The 23,658-nt window shown below is 41.8% G+C and overlaps 1 protein-coding gene across 4 annotated transcripts in view; it reads left to right on the plus strand.

Annotated features, from left to right (window-relative positions):
- Positions 1-3,367, plus strand: part of GRIA4 (glutamate ionotropic receptor AMPA type subunit 4) — a 210,647-nt gene extending 207,280 nt beyond the window's left edge. For 2 of the 4 annotated variants that reach the window (XM_057372470.1, XM_057372466.1), the window contains exon 16: positions 2,254-3,367. In XM_057372470.1, the coding sequence (XP_057228453.1) occupies positions 2,254-2,418 (165 nt within the window). In that variant the 3' untranslated portion in view covers positions 2,419-3,367. The remainder of the gene's footprint in view (positions 1-2,253) is intronic. The other 2 variants (XM_057372467.1, XM_057372468.1) reach the window with 1 other exon arrangement.
- Positions 3,368-23,658: the final 20,291 nt, after the last annotated feature.

A 23,658-nucleotide genomic window follows, 5' to 3' on the forward strand; every position in this document is an offset into this window, starting at 1 on the left:
CTCTGGATCCCTTTTATTGTCTTTTTGTCCTGAGTGTGTTGTGAATGGCCAGAAAGTTCAGACTGAGCTAGTAAAGCACAGTTACATACAACTCATATATTCCATATAAATCTGAGTGTTCTCACTCAGATTTCCCAGTGGAAAACTCCATGGCCATGTACAGAGAGCTCAATGTGCTGGAGAGACTCTGGTAAACAATGATGACTTTCTTGGAAATTCAGCTCATCTGGAGTAAGCTGTCCCTTTTCCACCCAAGTTTGCTTTCTAATCTGGTTTGGACTGCCATCCCTCTCCCAAACTAAAGCACCTTTAGTTTTTTCCTTGCCATTGACCAAAACATGTTSTCTGCACTTCTGCAGTGTATCCATTTGCAGTGGGACTCAGGACATGGACCCTGTGGATCTGTACCACACTGCATTGTGCCTGTGCTTTGCAAATGCAGAGATTTGTATTTGCTGCTGGGAAGTAGCTGAAGTTTTTGGTAATGTATAGGCCCAGGCCCCCACTTCCTCATCACCTCTGCCACACTTTTTGTATCTGGGTGTTGTTTTAGGTCAAGATATGCTTGGTAATTGTCCCTGTAACAAAATACAGTGGCACCAGGGAAAGTTTGCAAAGGATGTCTTTTACCAAAGCTGAGGTTTCTCAGTGCAAGGGGAATGCCATAATGCCCTCTTTATGCTGAGGACTTTTCCTGAATTTGGGTCCATGTGAGGGCTGAAGTTTTTAGGGTAGTTGGCTCAGAAAGTCGCTTTTAAATCCAAGTTCCCGCTGTGCCACAAACATTCACTGTATTTTTGACAACTCTTTTTGAAGAAGCTATTGATAACAATGCGGTATTAGCCTGGTGCATTTCCACAGAAGTGCACCAGAAACACAGGAAATCTTTGGGAGTTTTAAGRACTCTTCCTCATCCCTGTATACTCATACAAAAAATTAACTCCACATATCAAACCCCAGCACAGGATTTCACTGCTACCTCAGAAGGAGAACCCGGGCTCAGAGGGATAAGTTCAAAATGTAGAGATTAGTAAWAAAGCAAACAAAATGACTTTATGATGTTTGTCATCCCTTTGCTCCTGTGTGAATGCACCCTCCTATCTCCTTTTTTCCCAATTGGTACTTCAGACTGCATCCCTCCACACCATTTACATAGCTTCTGCTCACTAGAAATCAGATTTCCCCACTAMTTAATATCTTAACATGGTTATCTCTGAAATCTCTCTCAGTGTAGTATAGTTTGGGTGCCTGTTATTCCAGCTCTCCTTGCTGCATTGTTTGATCTTAGACATTTATGCTAATTTTAGTCATCTGGAAATAACATACTTTAAACTAGTCATCCTAGCTCTTTTTATAACCACATGGGAAAGATCTATTGAATTAGGCTGCTGTTTTTTGGATGACCAAAGTTAGACGGAGTAACTAGAAATCTTTAAAATCCAGATTTGTTGCTTGAGTAATTTAGCCCCTAAAAGATATATTGTTCTGATTTATCTAAAACTAAAGATTTTAAAATAACAAAGATTTAAACCTTCTTAAAATTTAGATATAATGTAGAAAACTGTTGAAAACTATTTTCTTTCAATAAATTTCATTTTCTTTGAAAGTAACCACCATTTCTAATTGTAGGAAAATATATATATCAAAGAGATTTGAGGACAGTTCTCAGATTTCCTGACACTAAATATTTGCACTGTGAAAAGAAGTAATAATTTCTTTAGATTTGAACCATAGAATTGCAACAGACATAGCTGATTGTAATTTAGAAACAATTGCAATTTAGATTTCAATTTTATTGTAATTTAGAAACAATTCTCAGTAGTTATATTTTATCTTGACATTCCTAGTTGAAGGTCAAAGTCTATAAACACCTGTGCATGACTTTATTCAGATGCTAATGCTTTCAGGTTCCAAAAGTCCTTTCACTCTATATAAATTTAGCTTGAAGCAGTTTAGAAAGAGGTATCACCTCTTCAGTTAATTTCGTTATGAAATTCAGATTTTATATTTAAATAAGCAACCATTTATTGTAATGAAATTTACCCTCAGAATTGCTAGTCTTTTTTTTCCCCAGTAGTCTTAAGTGCTTTGTATTATATTTATGATGATTTCTATTTTTATACTTAATGTTAACATGAAAAAAAAAATGCAGATGTCTAAAATTTAACATTTTGGTGTTTGCTGTGTCCTGGCAGGTTGAAGGACAGAAACATTATAACGCTTTCCTCTCTTCTGCTTTCTCTTCGAACCTAGCTTACCTTTTCTGAAGCCATAAGAAACAAAGCCAGATTATCCATCACGGGGAGTGTGGGGGAAAACGGACGCGTATTGACTCCCGACTGCCCGAAGGCCGTGCACACCGGAACTGCAATTAGACAAAGTTCAGGATTGGCTGTAATTGCATCGGACCTACCATAAAAACCAAAAAAATAATTGAGTGCCTTAATCAAACTGTGTTGGTGACTGATGGGAACACAGCACAGACTGTAACGACATGGGAGTGTCATTGATGAACTCATAATTTGGCTGAGAAAGGGAAGTACGTCCAAATGCGCCAGACATCATCAGCAACAATGTGTGCATGAGCTCAGCTCGGAAACCCAAACTCAGATTTTATATCAGGAAAATTCATAATTTAGTTTTGTTGGGGGGAGGGGGCTGGGAAGGGTGTATTAACAGCAACAAATTTCACTTGAGTGGACTTAAAACTAATAAGACTTGCCAATTTAGCGCATTAAACTGTGAAGAACATGCTCAGAAAGGACACCATTTTGGTCTTTGTCTTGACAAAGAGAGAAAAATAGCTATAGAAGTCAATGAACATGCTAACCTGTGTCTCCAGAACATCAATATATTCAATGGAAGAATACTCAGCTGTTCAGCTGTAGAAATGAATCACTAAACTGTGATAAAAAATAATAAATATGTAAATCCTGTGAAAAAAAAATAAAGAAATTATTTACATTTTCTTTGGAAAAAGAGGAATATTGAAACATGCTTGCTTTTTAACTGATGTAAATTCAGTAGAGGACAACACAATTCTTTTTTCTAACCATCTTAGGGAAAATCATTGCAATAATTGATATAAAATGCCATCACTGTAATAAAATTCAGAGAAATTTTTTTATAAAAGTTGTTGGTCATCCTCTTGTTTGCTGTTACCTTCATTCTGTTCCATCATTCTGTGTTCCACAGATTTGCATCTGTCTAATACAAGAAACAAAATGATAAAATGTTTAGAGTACTTCATCAGTCTGCAGTGTAGAATCAAGAGACTACGGGTCACTCATGTTACAGATATTATTTATAATCTTGTTCTGTGTAAGAAACTGTGGTTTTTGTACCCACCAAAAAGAATAAAACAACAATTGTTCTTATAATATTGACAGAGCTTGAGTTGTTTTCTGATCATTAGGGATGCCACTTGGAAAACAGAAAAAGGTTGTTCATTTCTTACAGCAGGATTCAGGATCTTGTCAGAGTCAGTCTGAGGCCCTGCACATTTTTAAAGTGCTTTTAAGTCCGTAGGGAGGACGCACTCTGAGCAGCTAAAGAGTTGTCATGATTGTTCACTAGGTGTTTTAGTACTAGTCACTAAAACCCTTTCTGCGGTGTTAGGGGCCCATTTATGATAGTGTTTGTCAAGGTAGGTCAACGGATGGAATGCCAGGCAGCGAGGCAGTACAAATGACAGTCCTTGAGGCTGGTGTGATAGATAGATAGATAGATAGATAGATAGATAGATAGATAGATAGATAGATAGATAGATAGATAGATAGATAGATAGATAGATAGATGATAGATGATAGATAGATAGATAGATAGATAGATAGATAGATAGATAGATAGATAGATAGATAGACAGACAGACAAACGGATGGATGGATGCAGCCTGCTGGGCACCCAGCAGCCCCAGTCTTCATCACCCAGCCTGTCAGTGGCATGCCTGGAAAAGACCAGCAGCCACCATTTGAACAAGATGAGCCAGATGTCGAGAGGAGCAGGCTTGTCTGTAAGTGCAAAGCTGCAGCAGGTCTGTTCTGTGAGGRTCATTCTCCCTGACCTCACAAGACRGGGCCATTTTGGACGCTGTCCAAATCCAGAGTATTGCCAATACATAACAGCTCTATGCCAGAGTCCTGATGGCAAATGAGATCAAGTTTGGAATAATCTCAGCTCATGATTTTTTCCAGGCCTGTGAGGGATCATGTTCCAATGGCTGAAATGTCTCCACAGCCTGGTGATGGTGCTCCTGTGAGCCCCCAGGGCTCTCATGGAGAGGAGATTGGACCYGGGTGGAGCCCAGGGCTGCCCAGCAATGACCAACCCTGAACTCCTGCCACAAGCCAGACATTCCTGAGATGATGCTTCTTCTGTGTGATGCAGAAAGCTGCAGAGTAGCAAAGCAGGGCTTAGTTTCAGTACAGATATCAACAAGATAAATATGAGTTTCTCACATCAAATACTCTAGAGACCCTTTACGGGGAGAAATAAAGAATGAGAGTGAATGATTTCATCTTAAAGTAGACCTTAAACTATCAGACAACTGAATCACAACAGCAAGAGCCTAAATCATTCCACTAACCTTAATATAAGCTGAGGGAGACCAGTTCTTACACAGGGCTTGACAGCGCAGGCAAAAAATAAGGTGATGCTTACCCCTAAGGCATAATAATTACAGTGTGTGCAGGGGCCTTAGAGAAAAAGACAGATAATATTACCATGAATATCTGTGACTAAACTTACTTTGTGTCCATGTTTTACTGGCACATTCATGAGTTACTGTGAACTTTGTTATGTGTTTCTTTGGCTGGGTTAGGAAAGTTGTCTGGTTTTTCTCTTGTTTGAGTAAACCTGGAAGCTCCCTTCTTTTTCCAGCTAAATTAAAAAAAACTTCTGGGTGGGTTGGGTTTGATTTTGTCCTTTATTTAAAGGAAAAAAGTGTTTTCCTCCAGAGGCTGAACAGATTGAGAGACTGAGTATAAAGAATGATGTCTATTTTGTTTTTCTGTGTCTGTCTGTTTTCCCAGCAGCTTGTCTTCATCCTTTCCTTGTCCATGACTGCTGGTACCAGGGCTGTCCTGGGATATTTTATTGTCCTCCAGTGTCACTCCTCTTATATGCYTCCCTGTCTCTTTAACACACTATTTTTCACTTTCAGTAAACAGCCCATCACTGCTCTTAGGAATGTTGCTCCWTGGAGCTCATTGTTAATTCCCTAAATCAGATTTCCACTTGGCAACGGGTCACCCAAGTCCTTTGAGATTTCCAGTGGCAGTAACCACAGAGGAGCCACACCGGGAAGGATCCAGAACTAAGCAGTGTGAGCAATGCAGCCACCGAGCTGAAGTGWTGTGACCCAGCAAGGCCATGCAGCACAGCAGGGAATCACCACATCCTCTTACCACTTCCAAGCCTCGTCCTTGCCAAGGGAATGCTTTACTGAAAGAAAGCTTGGTCAGATGAGGTGAAGAGGAGCTGAGGCCTGTCATAAGCAGATTCAATATTTAAAGGAAAAAAAGCAAAAGCACTAGATGGGAAAATGCTACAGGAGAGAGAGCTGACTACAGTTCAGGTGGTTTAGAAAGCAATCTCAGGGTATTGGTCTGCTGTGTCCACAGTAACTCAGTCTTTTGTCTTATTCCAAGAGGGCAGCTGCTGCATGCCTGCTGTGACCACAGAGAGCAGCTGTGGGAGAAGGACTTGGGGGGCATTGGTGRATGAGAAGCTCATCATGACCCAGCCATGTGCACTCATAGCCCAGAAAGCCAAACATTTCCTGGGCTGCATCCGCAGCAGCGTGGGCAGCAGGGGAGGGAGGGGATTGTGCCCCTCTGCTCTGCTCTGCTCTGCTCTGCTCTGCTCTGCTCTGCTCTGCTCTGCTCTGCTCTGGTGAGACCCCACCTGCAGTGCTGCATCCAGATCTGGGGTCCCAGCACAGGCTAGAGCAGGTCCAGAGGAGGGACACAAAGTGTAAGACATGTCTGGAACACCTCTCCAGTGAAGACAGTTGTCTTGGTTTGAAAGACAGGTGTTTGCCAATGAAGGCAGGGACTCCCCTTGGAGTGGTGGATATGACCCCCCTTCCCTCCGAATTATTATAGCTTTGAAAAAAAATCAMGGGCTTTCAGGCAACAGTGTGGGTAAAAGGGAATAACAGTTTTTACTAATATGTATAACAAGGTGGAACAAGTAACAATAACAATAGCAACAACCAACCCAGTCACAAACCCAGTGACAGCCTTACAGAGACACACCGTCCCCTTTGGTGTAGTTATAGTCTCAGTTGACAGGGATGCTGTTGGCTTCCGGCTGGGCAGGGCGGATGCGACGATTTTCTGGCAGCTGCAGGGGACGTGGTGGCGCGGGTCCTGGCTGGTTCAGATCTCCCACGGCGCCAATGATTGACACAAAATGGCAGAGAWGGATGGAGAAAAGTTTCTCTGCAAAATTCACAGCGGAAACRCCGATCTCTGTGCTCTTTTGGACAGCAAGAAACCCAGAATGGCAAAGAGACRAGCACAATCCCRCGGCTGCAAGACGGGATGGAGCAGAGCTCACCCCTGAAGCTGGAATCGCAGAGGTTCCTGGCAAGGCACAGGAGAGAAAACCACTGTGCAGCAAGCAGGAACCCAATGAATAGAGATGCTGGTTTCCGCAGAAAAAGGGCAGGCCAGCGTTCTTCGGAGCAGCCAGTGGGTAGACTTCCTTCTCTCAGCAAAGCAGCCAAGCAAGTGAAATCACCCCCCCACACACACACACACACAAAAAACACTCTCTCCGAGCGCTTGGCAAGACGGTTAAGGTGGGGCATAGGTATCATTGTCTTTGTTAATCACCCAGCCATCAAGACGATGACCTGGCAATTAGTGTATCCCAGCAACAAATGGGAAAGAAAAAAATTCCCAAAGAAAGGGAACAAAAGGGGGAAAATCTTAACCCACAACAACAATAGAGAGTTGGGGTTCAGCCTGGAGAAGAGAAGGAATCCCAGTGCAGATGTCTCGGATGGTCTAAGGCATCTCAAATGGCAGCTGAGTGAGAATAACAGAATTGTGTTCCAATCTCTTCAGACAAGTTGCTTTCAAGCCTCCATTGACTAGATCTCCATGGAGTATGAAGAGAATTCAGACACAAAAATTTCCTCTAGATTTCTAAATTTAGCTCTGTTAATGATGARCTGAATTATATCAGCATTTATCTGTTTCTGAAATAATTTCAGTTTCAATGTAATCAAGAGCAATTATTAACATTCACAACAATATGAGACTCATCTGCAAAATAATTTGCCTGAGCTGATGTGAATCCTACTGTAGGACCAGCCTGCTTTGACATTCTCTGTTATATTAGTAGGTTTTCTACACATTCAACCCTCCCACACGTGTGTTTTCTATTAAACACCTATTAAATTTAAAATGGGTACAGACTTGCTGAGTTCTCTGAGAACCCCACATGAAGGATTAATTTTATGCAACCACTTGCTATTGCTGAATTTCACCTAGAGACTATTCTGGGAGCTGAATGTACATGTTCTGAATTGAATTAACCTCAGTGCAATTGAGAACAGAGCCTGGGGAAAGGAGTACAAATTTATACCAATGGTATATAATGGTTGTAACCACTGGACTACCTGCTTACCTCTGTTGTTTAATAATTCTGTAAAAGCTTCTGATGCCCTGATAGGATGCCAGAATGAAAAGGAGATACTCTTTAATATCCAAACTGTAAGTATGCTTTCATCCATGATTAGAAAATTAMAGCAGAAGGGACCTCCTAAAGCTCTTGACCTGCAGAATTTACCAGCCACACTAACGCCAAAAACAAGAAAAGAAAGGCAGCCTGCAAGGAGCTGCAGAGATTTGTTGTAGAAGGGGATTAATTAACGCTGTTACCACAAAATGTGTAATTGGCATGCAACAGCAGGTTTAACTTCAGCTGCAATGTTTAAGGGTAAGAAGTCACCGGTAGAATTATAAATAGACATTTAGAGCCACTTCCTTTCCTAAGTGAGAGGAGCGTCACAGATTCCAAATAACTTATTGATTTCATAACGGTTGCATTAAATGTAAGGTCAGGCAAGCTGAAACTAGTAAATAGGAAACATGAAATAATTGTGATTGGAAAGGACGTCATCTGRACGTCATCTCCTTCAAACTTCCATTTCAAGTAGATTCGGCTTTGACATTAGATCCAATTTCAGAGCTTAAGAAGCTTCTTAGTTATTCTATCACAATTTTAGCTTCTGCACTCTTGAAATTGCATAATTCCTCTCTTGCTAACCTCTTCAGAAGTTCTGACCACCMTCAACATTTTCCTAAGGGCAAAATGTTCCTAATTTTTTTGCTGTCATTCTGCACAGGGAGTAGATTCAAAGGTAGCAACACATATCCARGCTGCTGACCTAAATGAAGATGCTCATTATAATTTGTATTGCTGAGCTTAGAATCTGGACCTTATCTGTTTGGAGACTAAGGCAAGTTATCATCACACTTAGAGGAGTGAGCCCTGCTGTCAGACTTTCCTTATGGCTAAAACAAGGATTCATGCCCCTAGCTCACCAATCCATCATCTTCCCTTAGCATCCAACACTGAAGAGTTTTAAAGGCCACACACTGATTGTCTTTTTAGATTATTGTGTCTCTAAGAGATCTAAAGACCTTCAACAAGGCTAAGCTGTTGAAGTCAGCTTTTAAGTGCATTRAAATGAGTTGCACAATTTCCCAAGTCCTCAAAAAACAATTGTATTACTTTCCAAGTTCTTTTAAAAGTTTTTTTTTAGCTATTCCTGTAAGGATCACAGTGCTAAAGCCCTGATTTTAGCTAGCCTTAGGCCTGATCCTAATTGTTCAAATACATGCATAATGGTGTAAAAATGTAACCACTAGTACAGACGGAAAGATCTGATCTGGTGAGACTTTTAAATGTACTTTGGTCTAATTTGGTGTAGAAGGTGTGGAGAATTTGGAAGTCACAAGACTGCAGTAATTTAAATGCAGTTATTCTATTAAAAGAATCTTTATACACATTACAGTAGTCATGAAGTCCATAAATACATAACAGAGATGATGTTTTCCCTTCTTCCCTCTAATATTTGGACTACCAGCTATACTGTCAATTGCTGGATTTTCCCTGACATTTCTAAAACAACTTTAAGAAAAAAAAAATTGCTTTTTTGGCTAAAGGATAGGATCAATATTCAACAAAAAAATTCATTTGTTAAAAGCTCCATGACAAAGATTAAGAAATAACTGCTGGAAAGCCTATAGAAAATGCAATGGCATTCTGAGAACATCTGACATTTGAGGTGACACTCACTGACTTCAAACATCTCCAATTTAACTGTCTAGGATGAAGTATAAATAACTGGTTTTAGACAACGGTTTGTGGGTGGGATAGTTATGCCCTGACAATCTTTTCTGAGTTTTGTCGGTGAAGGCAACCAAGAATGGTTGACATTTCCATGGTTCACATTTACATTACAGGTGCCTACCCTTGGCCAGATGACTCCTGCTCACGGTGACCCAAGGCCAGCCACCACACTGTGAAATGGAATGAGTCCGGCACTGAGATGAGCTGCGATGGCAGTGACAGTGACACRGGAGCACGAGGGTGGAGTTGCTGCTATCACTTCCAAACTGAATGCTCATTCCCTTCAGCTACATRGTACCTGATGCCTGAAGGTTGCTTGTTTGCCACTCTGTGTGGGAAAACACAACTTTGGACTCCCTGCTGCCCTCGCAGCTGCTAATGAGACACCACCAGCCCCTAGCGATGGCTGCTTTCCCCCAGCTCCTAAAGATTCTGTTGCAAGGCACACATTTTGTCAAAATTGCCATTTAATTAATGTAAGCCACTAGTAAACTGGTGGGAACCCTGATTGCAGCAGCTGGATGCCCCAAAATCTGAATGCTCTAAGGAAAGGTGAAAGGAGGTGGGAATATATTTCCCTAGTGATAARTGTATCTGCAGCAAACCTCAGACATGACATTCTGGATCAAGAGGGGGGAAGGCAGGTCAGCACAGCCTGAGGCCCTCTGGAGGTACCTGGAAATTCCCTCTGTGCATTTCACTAGGTACACTGTCATTACAGCTGGGACTTGAACCTGTATTTCTTACAGGTCATACACACTCACAAGTGAGTTAACTATTGGTAATAAAGAAATTTTCATGTTACTCTATTAATGTTTATTTCTTCACATCATGTAGAATGCCTACAGAAGAAACCCCAGCCGAGGGCAGGCTGGTTTTCATCCTCATCACTGGAACTAATGCATGAATCAGACCTAGGATCATAACAAATAAACTGAAAATACATGAAAATGGCATCATTTATGTGAAGACTAGAAATAAGACTTCATTTCTTCATTTAGGGACTATTTTATACTAATTCTAACACAAATAAACAAAACAAAGTCACTGTATGAAACACCAAATTGCATCATTCCCAAGGAAAATGTACAGAGGTACTTCCCTTTAAACAAGCAATTATCGTTGTGTACAATGTTGGGAAGAAATGCCTGCTCTTCCCCCGGAGACATTTCWGAGTACAAGGAGGCCGTAGGAACCCTGAGGAAGGAGGCTGTCAGACAGGTTGAGTTACACTGATAACCACGTCAGGTCAAGTTAGGTTTGATATTTTCCAAGTGTGTGATCAGTCGCTGAAGGCTTTGAAGTGGCAAACGTGATGCAATTGAGTCTGAAACTCCTGCAGAGYTCCCGAATAGAAGGGGAGGTTTCTTTCCTAAGCATGCAGGCACAGCTTCCACCCTGCCTCCTCTTTCTCCCCATCGAACAGAATCTGTTTCAGGAGACAGAGTGCAGTTAAGGTCACTGCTTTCAGGCAGGTTCCTCAGTGCTTGGAAGGCAGGAAATGCTGCTGCATCCTTCTCCTTCCATGTTATTTGGTCACCGGGGCATGCAAAGCCTGAGAGAAGGCTGCAAGACATCTCAGCCACTGGCGAGCACAGCTGATAGAATTTGGTCCATCGTGTTGATACACTTTCCGACGCATTCAGACCTGTCCACCTGATTATCACATCCTCTACTAGAAACTGAAAACCAGGAGTCACTGTGACATTAAATTAACCTAGGAAAAAAGAACTGACAAGCATGAACCCGTTCTTTCTACCTTTGGCAGATTCTGTAGGATGTTTCTACCCATAAATCATGGGGGTCCTGACCCAAAGAAGTAATTAGCTGATGCTTTCACTCAGCATTGCTGTAACCATGCCATTTTCTGAAGGCCACTGAAGCTCTCTGGGACTGTGTGTGGTCATAGAGCATTAGCAATTTGTGGTAAAAAAAAAAAAAAAAAATTGTGGAAAAATGCTCTCTGGAGATTTTATTTCCACAAGGCAACAATAGGCTTTTGACTTTCCATCAGCATGAAGTTCACCCAAACCAGCCYGACTGTCTCATCTTGCTATAAGCCTCAGTAAAAGTCACAATCCACAATGCAAAGACAGGTCACTTTGTGGAATGCTCATCTGCCACTTGTGGATCAGCAAACCAAAGGAGCACAAAGCCCTTTTCTCTGGTCCCATCTTTTTTCTTCCCTCCCTGCTGGGCCACTTCAGCCCTTTTCCCTCTTTGGGAGATTCTAGACTAGAATTCTGCCCTCAGGCATCAATTGGCTGTAGATGGTGAGGAGGAAAGGGTTTGATGGAAATTTGAATGAGTGAGTCCTGGACCTGCTCTACTRGTTGCTCTCTGGCTGCCTTTCCTCTTCCCAGCTCCCTTGCTCTCCCCCACACCCTCTCAGTTCTCCTCCCTTATTTTAAGCCCCACTACAGCTCTGGTCCCCAGCAAATTTCTGTCAAAATTCTTTCTGCCAAAGCCTGGCTCCCCACTTGCTCATGAATGGCTTTCACTGYGCTGAGTTTTTCCACTTTTGCTCACTTACATCAAACCCCAAGACTTTCTCCCACCCACTTGGAGTTTCTTCCACTCTCACAGCTGTTCTTTGTGCCAAAATKATAAAGGTTGTGATCTTGTCGCAGATCAGTCCACCCTTTCAAGGCCATATTGTATCCACAGTTCTGCATGGCAGCTAATCTCAGACTAATTTCTAAACCTTACATTGCTGTCCCTGGGATTCTTTCCTGCTGAACCAAATCCATCATAAAATCCCATACTGAAAGCTTCCTCCACTTCTAGCCCAATGAGTGGTCACAATTAATGCACAAAGGTTCTGTTTCATGTTCATTGCAGACAGAATTCCTTTTTTTTTTTTTTTTTGTCTGCAAGAGTAGGAGGATGTTGGTGTATTTTCTTCCCAACTTTTTGTGATAAAGCTACAGAGCCATTCAGCCTTCATTCTGCATTTCTGAGGTGGTTTATCCTACTTAAGTGCAAAGTATCACACTTGTCCATCTTAAATAGCATTCAATTTTTCTATTTATCCAATGTCTCAGCTTCATATAAAACTTTTCAACATTTCATATGAAAATAAGGGAAAACAGAAGAGAAAAGCATATTTTAATAGTGAGAAACATTATTTCATTATGACAAATTGCAGGTGCTATCAATATTTAATAAAATACTACTTCATTCTAAAGTTTTCTTATTAAGATGGTGATTTTCTGCAAAACATCGCAGAAAAACCGTGKTTAAAGTCACCACTTCAGAGTAATTTTCAAAATGATAGCAATGCAATGTTTTTGTGACATTAGCAGCAGATGATGTTGTTTGTTGCAGCGATAGCAGTGATGTGGTGACTTTGTGGAACTGAGTGACACTACGGTGACAGTTTGGGAACAGTTCCTTTGTTTATGAGCTTGGCTTTGAAAAAGAAAGAGAGATGAAGCTTTGCAAGTCTAAAGCTTCTCTGTGTATAAAATGTCAAATATCCCAACTTCCTTCTGACCAAATTTATAGCTGAAAGAAAATAAATATTTCAACAGGACTTCCTCAGGCCCATTTACTTTAATATCCCTTAGGAAAATAAGATTTATACCCATAGAGTAAGCTTGTACAAAGGGATAAACACCACATTTCAGTAAATTTGATATATCTGAAGGGTTTCCCAGTAGTTAGTAAACAGAAGTGCCTATTCTAGGCAGAATAATATTTTTTTCTTTCCTGGTATGAAGTCATCAATCAGAAAACTTCATCTTCTGTTTTTTGATTAGCCCCGCTTGGATAAATGCCAAAAAACCCATTTATTCAGTAAAATGATGCTAAGACAAAAAAATGTCCCTCTCTAGAACATCCTTTCTAATGTTCTTTGTTAGAAGAAAGAAGAGGAAAGAAAAAGATTTGTGCATTTTCCAACTGTGGCATTGAAATTTTYATTGGGAATCAGCACATGCCACTGAGCAACATTTCAGTCAATGTGAAGATTGCTGTCAACCCACAAAAAAAAAATAATGACAAAATGCCAAACTCCACAGTTCCAGCTACCATTAATGTCAAACAGAAAATGTGCAATTGAAACAAAAACAAAGAAAGTATTCTAGTAGTATTCACAAAAGTGACACTACTTGGAGAAAGTCCTTGGAATGAGTCACAGAAAGGCCAAATCTTTTTTGCTGAGCTGTTCTTAGTGGTCAAGCAGAAATCCAAACACCTTGTTAGAACAAATCCAGTGGAAGATTGCTTCGAGGAAAGTGAAAGCATCTCTGGGAACACCAAGTCAAGAGTTGTGTGCAAAGGCTTGAAGGGGAGATGCAAGCAGTGAAAGGATGCAGAAAAGCAGCAACAGCAGAAATCCAAAATAGACATTTGTAAACAAAATTTTTACGGAAAAGTTGGTCAAACGTGGAGAGAGGCTGCTCAGAGGGACTGTGGAGACTCTGTTCTCAGGGGTAATAAAAAGTTGCTGGATATAGTTCTGGGCAACCTGATCTAACACTGAGATGGGATGTCCRAGCTCTGAGTGGGGGTTGGTGCAGAAACTTGCAATGGCCTTGAGCTTCTTGCAAGTTAAATGCTATTCTGAAAATATTTTTCAGTGGAGGACTGGTTCCTCCCTGTCAYTGGCTCTGCAACATGAAATAATATTGTTCCTAGAGTGGACAACCTAGACAGAAATAGAAAAAGTCCTTTTGTGGCCAAGTAGCTCCTACCTGAGTGAACTAAAAAGAAAAAAAGCAGCAAAATTGGGTGACATGAGACTTTGGGGCTGTTCTAAAAAGTACCTTCCACAGGTGGGATTTTCTTACTTTCACAAGCCCTTTGCAGCTAATGTGGCAGCAATGAGTCACAGAGATGAGGGAAGCAAAAAGTTTCCTAGGATAGAAGGAACAGGCTAATGAGCAGGAGGTTTATGCTCAGCATGTGATACAGCAGGGTGTGCCGGGAGATGATGTGGAGGGTGCAATTTAAGGTGCTGATCACACACAAAATTTATCAGCCAAGAGCACACCCACRGATCCTGATTTGTCCATCCCAAGGGGGAACTGGAATTCTTCAGCAAGGATTATTCATATCTGGAAAATAAACAGTATTAGAAGGATGAGACCATATACTAAAATGTTTGCTCCTTAGTAATGCCCTGCTTCCCCACAGACCCTTTGYTCTCTCTGCTCTTTTCYGGACCAGTTACCACATATTTCCCAAATCTCTTTCTCCAGGAGAATCCCCATTTTGCAAGATCCATATATAGCTGCCTGGACTTCTACTGTCTATAGCACACAGTTCCCTATAGAGAGGAAAGAGRGATATTTTCGTTTCTGAAAGAGATTTAAGGAAAAGCATAGAGGCAAAGGCATGGCGGGGGAGCCGCTGTAGCAAAGTCCTGGCAGAGAACAGGAGATGCGTGATAGATGCAGCGCTGAGGTGGTTATCATTGCTGAAGGGAGCAATCATCTGCAGCAGGATAAATGCAAACTGTTGCAAAGGAATTGCAGAATCATTTAGATTGGAAAAAGCCTTTAAGATCTGTGAGTCCAGCAGTAAATTGAACACACACAAGTGCACCACTAAACTGTATAAGCCCAAGGGGATGCTGTTTTCTGGTGGTTTTTTTTGAAAAAGACATCATACTGGCAGGATTGGAAGGAGATAAGGACCATCTGCCAGCACACAATATAATTTACACCATATAAAGATAMCAGAACACACTGGGGTGTGGGCTGGTCACTTGGTTCCACAAGCTGATTTTTGTGCGGTGCTCACTGACTCCATTTCATGATACCCACTCATATCGTGGGGTGTTTCTCTTCTTGAGGCATTCGAGCCTTGATTGTCTATTAGCACAGACAATTTGGGCAATCCCTTGCACTTTTCAGAGACTCACAGGTCTACRGTTGAGAAGGGAAAATTACAGGCATCTCATCAGAAGGCATGTTTGTCGCGACCCACAGCATCTCCCATGCCCGTGCTGGACTTCCAAATGCCACTCAGAACTGACTTAAACCCTCACTTTTTTCAAGGTTAAACACAGCTATTTTCTGCATGCAGGAATTTGATTGGAATTTGATTTAATTTGATAAAGATTACCTTTATCTGCTAGAATACCCCACCATCTGAAACCTCCCATGTAGCTATTTCTAGACCTTAATCAAGCTACGTTGTCATGACATGTTCTCTCAGATAAATTAAACTGATTTATTATTTAAATATCTGATTGTACAGCAACTTTTTTTCAGCCTGGAGTGGCTCTTGATACATGCATCCTTGGGCTGTGTCAGCACAAYGCTTTAGTCAGCCGTATTTCATATTCCTAAAAGCTTTGTCAATCTGAGACCGCTTTGGCAGGAGGAAGAGAAACCTCTCTGCAGCCCTGCAAGGCCTGTTCTGATGAGCTGAAGACAGAAAGCTCTGCCTGGCCTGTGTTCAGCTGTAGGTGTGCCTGGCCCCTTCAGGGACGTGGCTGGTTTGCTGTCCCAGCAGTGGCCCAAGGGAAGGGACGCTGCCACCTGCTGCCACCTGTCCCTCCCGAGGCGGTCACTGAGGGGTCCTCCCGGACCCCACCACAGCCACCAGCCATGGATGGATACTCGGGTGTGGTGGGCCTRTCTAAGGCCTAGGCCTGGTAAGGGGAGAGAAGGCCCGTGAATGTTCTGGAACAATCTGCACCGTTGGCCACCGTTGGCCAGCAGTCGGCAGGTGCTGTAACTGTTCCAGTAGGGCACTTTCTCGAGTACCCTCGTGGCCGTGAGAACCACCAATGTAACTCTATGGCAGAGGGGAGTCAGCACGCGCCACCTGTAACGGCAGAACTGCCATATAAGGAATTATATGTCGTTAGTAGGAGCTTATAAACGTTAAGTTACTGTTATTCCCATTAGAAAGAGCGTTAAGTTTGACTGCTGTTACTGTTAGAAACCTTGGGTATAAAAACCCTCCGGAGCGCGCAATAAAGTTTGAGAGAGAAAGTTCACATTACACCACATCTACGAGGTCGTTTCTGTGTCTCTCCCGTCTCCTGGCAAATGGTCGCTCCGACACTCAGGGAAGAGAACAATGAAGACAAGATCCTGCCTGGAACTTCTAGGACAGGTTTACCCTCCCCAGAGCTGATCCTGGAGCAACTGGCCAAATCCCACAGACTGTTGGAGGGARGACAGGGTGGGATGAGAGCCCAACCACGCTCTGCAGTGAGTTATTATCACATGCTGCAGTGAGCATGTGGTGGCTTTTTCCCTGCCTACTCCTTGCGGGCCGACAACCTTGTTCTGTTGATTTCAGTGGGAAATGTGATGAGTAGGTGAATATGTCCTCTGAATTGGTATTTGAGGCAGGAAAGATTAATTTATGCATTTTAGATAATTGGTGATGCATTTCTTAATTTGATTTCTTTTGGATGATTTCCTGTATACCCCCGCACAYGCAAAATAAAGGACAAAAAGTTTTTTGGCTGCAGTATTTTGTATATATTAGTAGCACAGTACATAAGGGGTTGGTGGGTTGGGGATTTTTTTTGCTAAATACAGAAGAACTACTAAAACTTACTAAACAGGCTCCCTTTGAACGAAATTTCTTGTATAGCCCTGGGAAATATATTGCACAGGCACCAACAGTGCTGGCTGCCCCCAGACCACACCAGTAAATCTTGACATCAGCCTTTATTTACAGAGAAAACCACAGTTATCCTTCAGTTATCCTCCTCTTTCAGCCTCTGCAGTCTGTGTTTTGCTTCTGGAGATGGACTGCCTGAGTTTGGTGACAAAGCTGCCTGTCCATTTGGAACCCTCTTGGGTCAGCTTCGTGAAGTTGTCAGCCTTGGGTGCTGATGTATGGGAAACCATGGAAGGGGAATGCCTGAAAATTGATTGGAGACATCCTTTCTGCTGCTCATACAAATGGGCTCAGCCCTTGCAAACCTGTTTGTCCCTGAAGATTCTCAYCACCTATGAAACAGCATCTCTCAGGGCTGCAGAGGTTGATAGTAGCTACATTGGAGGTCAAATTTCAATAAGGAACAAGCCAAAAATGCTAAATTGAAAAACTTCAGAGGCATTTGGTTTYAGTTCTCACAAATACCTTCACAGAATTTCCTTCAGTGCTTGTTTAAAACAAGTTCATACCTTTGCTCATTTCCTATTATTTCCCTTCCTTCTCCACTACAAAAAAAAATCTGTATATTTGGCAAATATTTTCCAGGTATCCATTGTGCCCAAGGTGTGAGAAATCTAAACAGGACACTTCAGTTTTACTCCCCTTCTCACTACAATGGTTYAAAAAATAATTTAAAATTTCAGTTTGAACTCCATATGACAAAGAGGCAGAGATAAGTCTAGAAAAAAYATCTTCAATAAAAATGCAGGATCAATAAGAGCATATTATGGAAAAAAAYAAAGACACTCTCAGAAAAGTAGCTTGATGGGAAGACACTGGCTCACCTGAAAATATAATCTCAAAGCTCCCTGTTTTTATCTGTTTACTTTCTGGTATTCATTTTCAGATATCAAATTAAATTGAACTCTAAACAATGTCATTGTGCCACATAAACTGTCTCTGTCACAATTCTGCACCACTCACTCCTCTCAGACACTCATCCCAAGACAGTTCCATAGCCCAGGCATTTGATAAGAAATATTCCAGCAGGAAAATGTGCTGTGCAGCTGACCTGAGCAGCTCCATTTTGTCCTTCCGTTTTATGATTTCCTTTTCCCTGGATGCATCACTAATTTTCTGAAAGTCTCACCATAGAAGTTCACCATTATTTTTGGAGGAATGATTACAGACTAAAATCCATTTATCTCAGCAGCATACTATCAGTTTGAATAACCAGTATAATCACTTCTTAACAATGGAACTTGCTACTTCCTTCCTTTTTTTCATTCTCAGAGTCACCTTTTTTTTTCCTTAGGAGACTTTAAGTCAGTGCTAATGATGTCCTCTTGGTCCCTCAATAGAGAAAGTGCTTAAATTTTTGTAGGAGTTACTAGTGTTTGCTAATTTGGTCTCTTCCTGAGAGTATCTCTGAATTCTCCACCTGTCCTGGTTCTCTGCCCTTTTCTTTTTCTTTAGCTCCAGTTACAGAAGCACAGCAATGGTGGGTGAAGCAGATGGAAAATCCCCAGCCACAGGACCTGGAATGCCCGTGCCATGCTGGACAAGGAAAATTAGGGAAAACAACAACCTCCTTCCCATCTGTCATGAATGAGTGCTGTAAGATTGCCTAAAGAATCACCAGCAAAAACAAGTTTAATATAAAAGCAATAGCCCAACCAAGTTCATTGGCAAGGTTGACTCAGCTACTTGCTAGATGGTTAGAGCACACTGAGGAAAAACAGYGAACAGAAATCCAGACTAAATCAACCCAAACCGTAATAAACTGAAATAAACCCAAAACTATCTTTGTGGAGGTGGGGAGGGGAGAGAGGAAAGGATTCATATGGGATTCACAGAAGCACAACAGTAACTTACTTACAAATGTAAAGCACTTAAGAATCAAGGAGAGCAGCATTTCTCCCACATTTGCTGTAGCACATTCACACTGTGAACACACAGATGCTGTGGTCCAGGAGAGCTCAGAGGGTYTCATTTTAGATTGCTGTTTAWGGGGCCACAAGAGAGTGGGCTCTCTTCATAGCAATGTTTCATCTGGCCACATTTTGGGTCAGCACCTTTTCTTTGAAAGTTTGAGAACAAAAACGTCATTCCACTTGGGTTGTTATTAAGGCAAAAGATGTTTCTAATGCTGTCCATTTAAAAAAAAAAAATAAATAAAGGGGGCAGGAGATCCTTAGGCAGCCCAAGCTCCTGGGAACAGTGTTTCTGACAAGGTCAAGGGGAGCTCACTCCAGGCACTGATTGTCAAGGCCAAGAACTCAGGAGCATTTCTCAAACTAAAGTGTGGCCTGGGGGAAAGAAGGGATGAACACCACATCTCCCAGTCCTGAATACCCCCCAGCCAAAAATGTCATGTGTGCCAGATTTGTAGTGTGCACCCAGATAGGATTACACTGACACGTGGGACAAGCATGCAGCTGTGTCACCCGTGGGCTGAGGGGTGGCTCATATCCTCTGCTCCCTGGGGTGCACCTCCAGCAGAACCTGCTTTCTCCCAAACTCCTCTGGGTTACAGGCACACACACACACATTCTCACTCAGGTCTCCATCAGCTGRAGATGCAGCAGAGACACTGCTGAGCCTTCCAAACTTCCCTTGGTGCAGGAATGGTGAGGATGCCAGCACAGCGCTTGTCAGGAGCAGGACCTCGGCCCTGACATCATCTGTGCCATGCAGAAGGTTCTGCTGACCCCAAGGGATGCTGGCAGAGCAGGTTTGGAGGTTGCTCCCTCCCTTTGACAGCGTCAGAACACGTTCAGGAGAAGCTTTTCAMAGTCTGCTCCACTTGCACTGTTTTTGTTTTTCCCCTAACCTCTTTCTAAACTGATGGATAAAAAGCTGTGAACTGAAGCTCACAGAGTTTGATTTCTTTTCCAAAAGACTTTTGTTCTACAGGAAATAACTCTTTTTTACAAAAAGAATAAACATATGAACTACTCAGACTTAACAATGCTCATATATCAAAAGGGAGAGTGTGAGGAGGGCACAAGGGACTTATTTTCTGAATGGATTTGCTCATCCTGAATAAAAACTGGCATCTTTTAATAGACTGACTTTTCTCATCTGGCAAACAGTTCAGCTAAACTGACAGGCTTCCGAGTACAGCCTCCTAAATAAACAGCCCTGTCTCCTTTCTGCAGAAACATTGCAATTATTATAAACASTGCAGATGGAAAAACAATCTGAAGGAAGGGAAGCTGGCAGGCTCCAGAAAGAAGGAGGAGTCAGCACGTGCACTTCAATTCACAGGAAAGGGTCCTTTTGTGATAAAAAATTAAGCAGGGCAAGTGTTTGTGTTCACCCCTGCCTCTGAAAGAACTGCTTCCAAGAAATATTTTGTTATCAAGATGATCTAGGACAAAAAAAAATTAGATAATCTACATCTTTTATACGAGAACAACTATAAATCAGTTCTTAGGACAGTATGTGACAATGYTTATTTGACTCGACAGAAATACTTTTTCTTCAGTGTGAGACAGTTCAGAGGCTGGTGGTGACCCTTAGCTTGCCCTTTAGAAGTAAGAGCTTTCCTGAAAGCCATTCTGGATTAGCCCACTCTTTTTCCTCTGTGTTTCTGAGCCAAAAGATCTCTCCAGCTCCAATCTGCAAGAGAAACAGTGCAAGATCTTTTAGCTGTAGTCTGCTCTGAGTGATTCAGAAAGCCATTAGTGCACCAGCCACCAGCCCTAGAGCAGGATATGCACTGGTGCCCTAAGAGGTGTCTGCAGGGAAACCTCCACACATCTGAAAGCAGCTGTGCCTGTGCCCACACTCTGTGCAGATCGTGAAAAACAGCATCCACACAATCACACAAAAACAGAGATTCATTTTTTTTAAAATATTTTCATCAGATTGGTCCATTTTTGTCTCCTGCCCTTAGCTCTGARGTTTCTTTGTGTACTAAAATCAATATGAAATAATAGTAACACTTACCTATGTTTTTGTCCTTTCTGCATTTTGTGCAATTCCTTAAACTTTGGGGCAAATAAAAGAGGACATTCACAGTTCAGTAGGGTGCTGAACCTCTCCTGCCCCAGCTGCTCAGAGCCAGCACAGGGTTAAGGACCCTCGTACTCCCCAGGGGTCTGTGTTGCCACCACCCACCATCTTAGTTTTATCCCCTGAGTTCTCAGGTCCTCTCCAGAAATCCTGAAGCATATTCCCCAAGGACGCATCACCAAGCAGACCCCAGTTCTGCAAGTGCCTAAGGCACTAAAATGCTGTTCTTGTTCAGCATATTGGAACCCAGGCATGGTAAAATTAATCATTCATATTTTTGAATATTCAATTTCACCTTTTCATATCCAATTTCCCCACTTTTTTCTGCCTTGTTTTAACTTTTTTTAATTGCTATTTTGATGCAATAGTGCAAAAATATGCATACCAGAAGTGGAGTACCAGACTGATCAATGATMTGTCTTCATAGTATTTCTCTGAAATTCTCTTGTGTGGAGCAGTTTGCTCTTCTCAGGAACAACCTGAAGTTCTTCAGCTAAAGGACTTTTGTGTTAGTAGCATGTGTATAAAACAGTAGTGACATTTCCATTTCAAAGTTAGTTGAATGCCTGAATCAATAGAAAAGCATTTTGATCCCAGAGAGCAGGAAGAGAGGTGAGATGCTCTCCCTTCTGCAGCTGCCACCGTTCTTGGCCTTCACCCATGTCCCTGGAATTCACTCACTGACTCCCACTTTGTAATCCAACTCCAGAGCTGTTGCTTTTGTGTTGTTCTTTTATCATTACAGCTGGCCCTGCATGCTAGTTTTGCTCATCTCCCATGTGGGGGATGGTGGAAGGAGCTGCTCTAGTGGAAAACCCAAAGCTATGCTGTATGGTTTCCTCTTGAGAAAGCAGGGTGAGGCAGTGGAGCCAGGCAAGCAGCCTCTCTCCACCCAGAATGCTCTGCCTGATGCCTTCTTTCCCTGTTTCCTTGTCTCTCCACTTGTTCAGGTATCACAGGTAACTCCTTCCAGCTGTTTTAATATCCATTGTCACAGCAGGGTGTGCACTGCCTSCTTCACCAGTTGAGTCCTGCTGCCCTCTCTCCCTCTAACAGCTGAACCTCAGACCTTTCCCAAAGTTTTGGATACAAAATGACCTATTTTGCAGACACGGCTACCTCAGCTTGCTTTGGTGAGATTAGAGAACCCCCATTAGGGTACCAAACGCCTTCCTGATGGGTTTTTAAGTTTGTGATTTATGACTAGTGGGATCCCGCTGGTATTCCTTGGAGAAAGGATTATATACAAAAAGGARGGCAGTTAGGAGGTAAGATGGAAAGTTGGTGGTGAGACCCTGAGCAAAATTCAAAAGAGCAATGAAGACCAAAGAATTTTATGACATAAACAGGAGGATTTTCTATTTATGTTCAAAACCTGGGAATAGGTTGCGCCCTCATATCTATAAAGATATGCAAGAACACTAAACTTTTCTTTATCCAAAGCAACAGTCTGCCTGGACAGAAGTTCTGTCCATGAAATTGGCTCCCAACAGGTCCTTTTCAGAAAGTGTAGATATGCCCCACTAGGACCAGGCTTTCCTCTGCTGTAACTTCAGGGCATTAGATGTCATTTGTCCCTAAAGGCTACCACCCTCTCCACTCTCACTCCCTTTGGCATGGCTGTCCTGGCCGTCCCATTGCACCCCAAACTTGCAATTCTTCCCTTATTAGGAAAAGGCACTCCCTATATTCCTATGACTGTTTGAAAGTTATCTGCAMTTCAGAAAATTGTTTGACTCACAAACATTTCTACGACAGAGAAGAAAACCTTTGGATATCTTTTTTTATAGGCCTAGCACTAGCAATAACAGTAAGTAAGATGATGAGCTCATTTCACATAACCCTTAGAGCAGTTATAAGAAGAAGGTAATGGCTTTCTCCAGTACATTAAACAGGTAACTAAAAGATTGGCAATCCATTAACAGAATAACACACAATAGCATTCTGTGGAAGAACATTTAATTTTTATCTTTCCTGGTTTGCAAACCAAAACTTTATAAAATGCTTTTCAAACTTTAATTCTCACTTTTAAGTTCTCATTTCTGTAATCTCTACAGTGAGATAAATATTGGTCTGAAAAGCAGTATTTGGGTAGCTAAATTGACAGAGGAGCAAAATTAAAAACTTGCTTCTTCCTCTAACTCTTATACACTCTGTGATGGGGCTATCCATCACAAGTGAGCTATCTCAGGATTGATCACAAGTCTGGCTCAATGTAATTACTGAMCCAAAAGCATTGTATTATATAGCATGAAGTGAAATAGAAGCTTTGCCTTCCACATTATGAACCCATTGACTAATGATGGAGTGTTGCAATTAGAAAATATGGAAGTAACAAGACAAGGTCTTTCACAGTCTGCTAATGTATAGAATAAAACTACCGATAGAGTGAAGCAGGGAAACTAAAAACAATAAAACTGGAACAGAAAATAACAATGGCATTCTTAATAATCTGTAAAAGGAGAGGATGGAAGTYCTCTAAAGCAGTTTAAGTTTAAAAGGATTATTGTTGTTTCAAGGTGTCTGAAAAGGGCTTTTTCTGGTCTTGTGTCAGTGGTCCTGCTTTCTTTTCTGGTATGTTTTGTGACATACATTCATACATTCTGAGTCCCTGATGCACAACAAACATATTAACTTATAGACAAATCCAGCCCATTTATATTTCATCTTAATGTTAGCTGCAAACTTCAACAGTGC

This window comes from Malurus melanocephalus, unplaced genomic scaffold (genome assembly GCF_030028575.1).
Source record: "Malurus melanocephalus ecotype Western Australia unplaced genomic scaffold, MMel_1.1 scaffold_172, whole genome shotgun sequence".
NCBI classification, from domain to species: Eukaryota; Metazoa; Chordata; class Aves; order Passeriformes; family Maluridae; genus Malurus; species Malurus melanocephalus.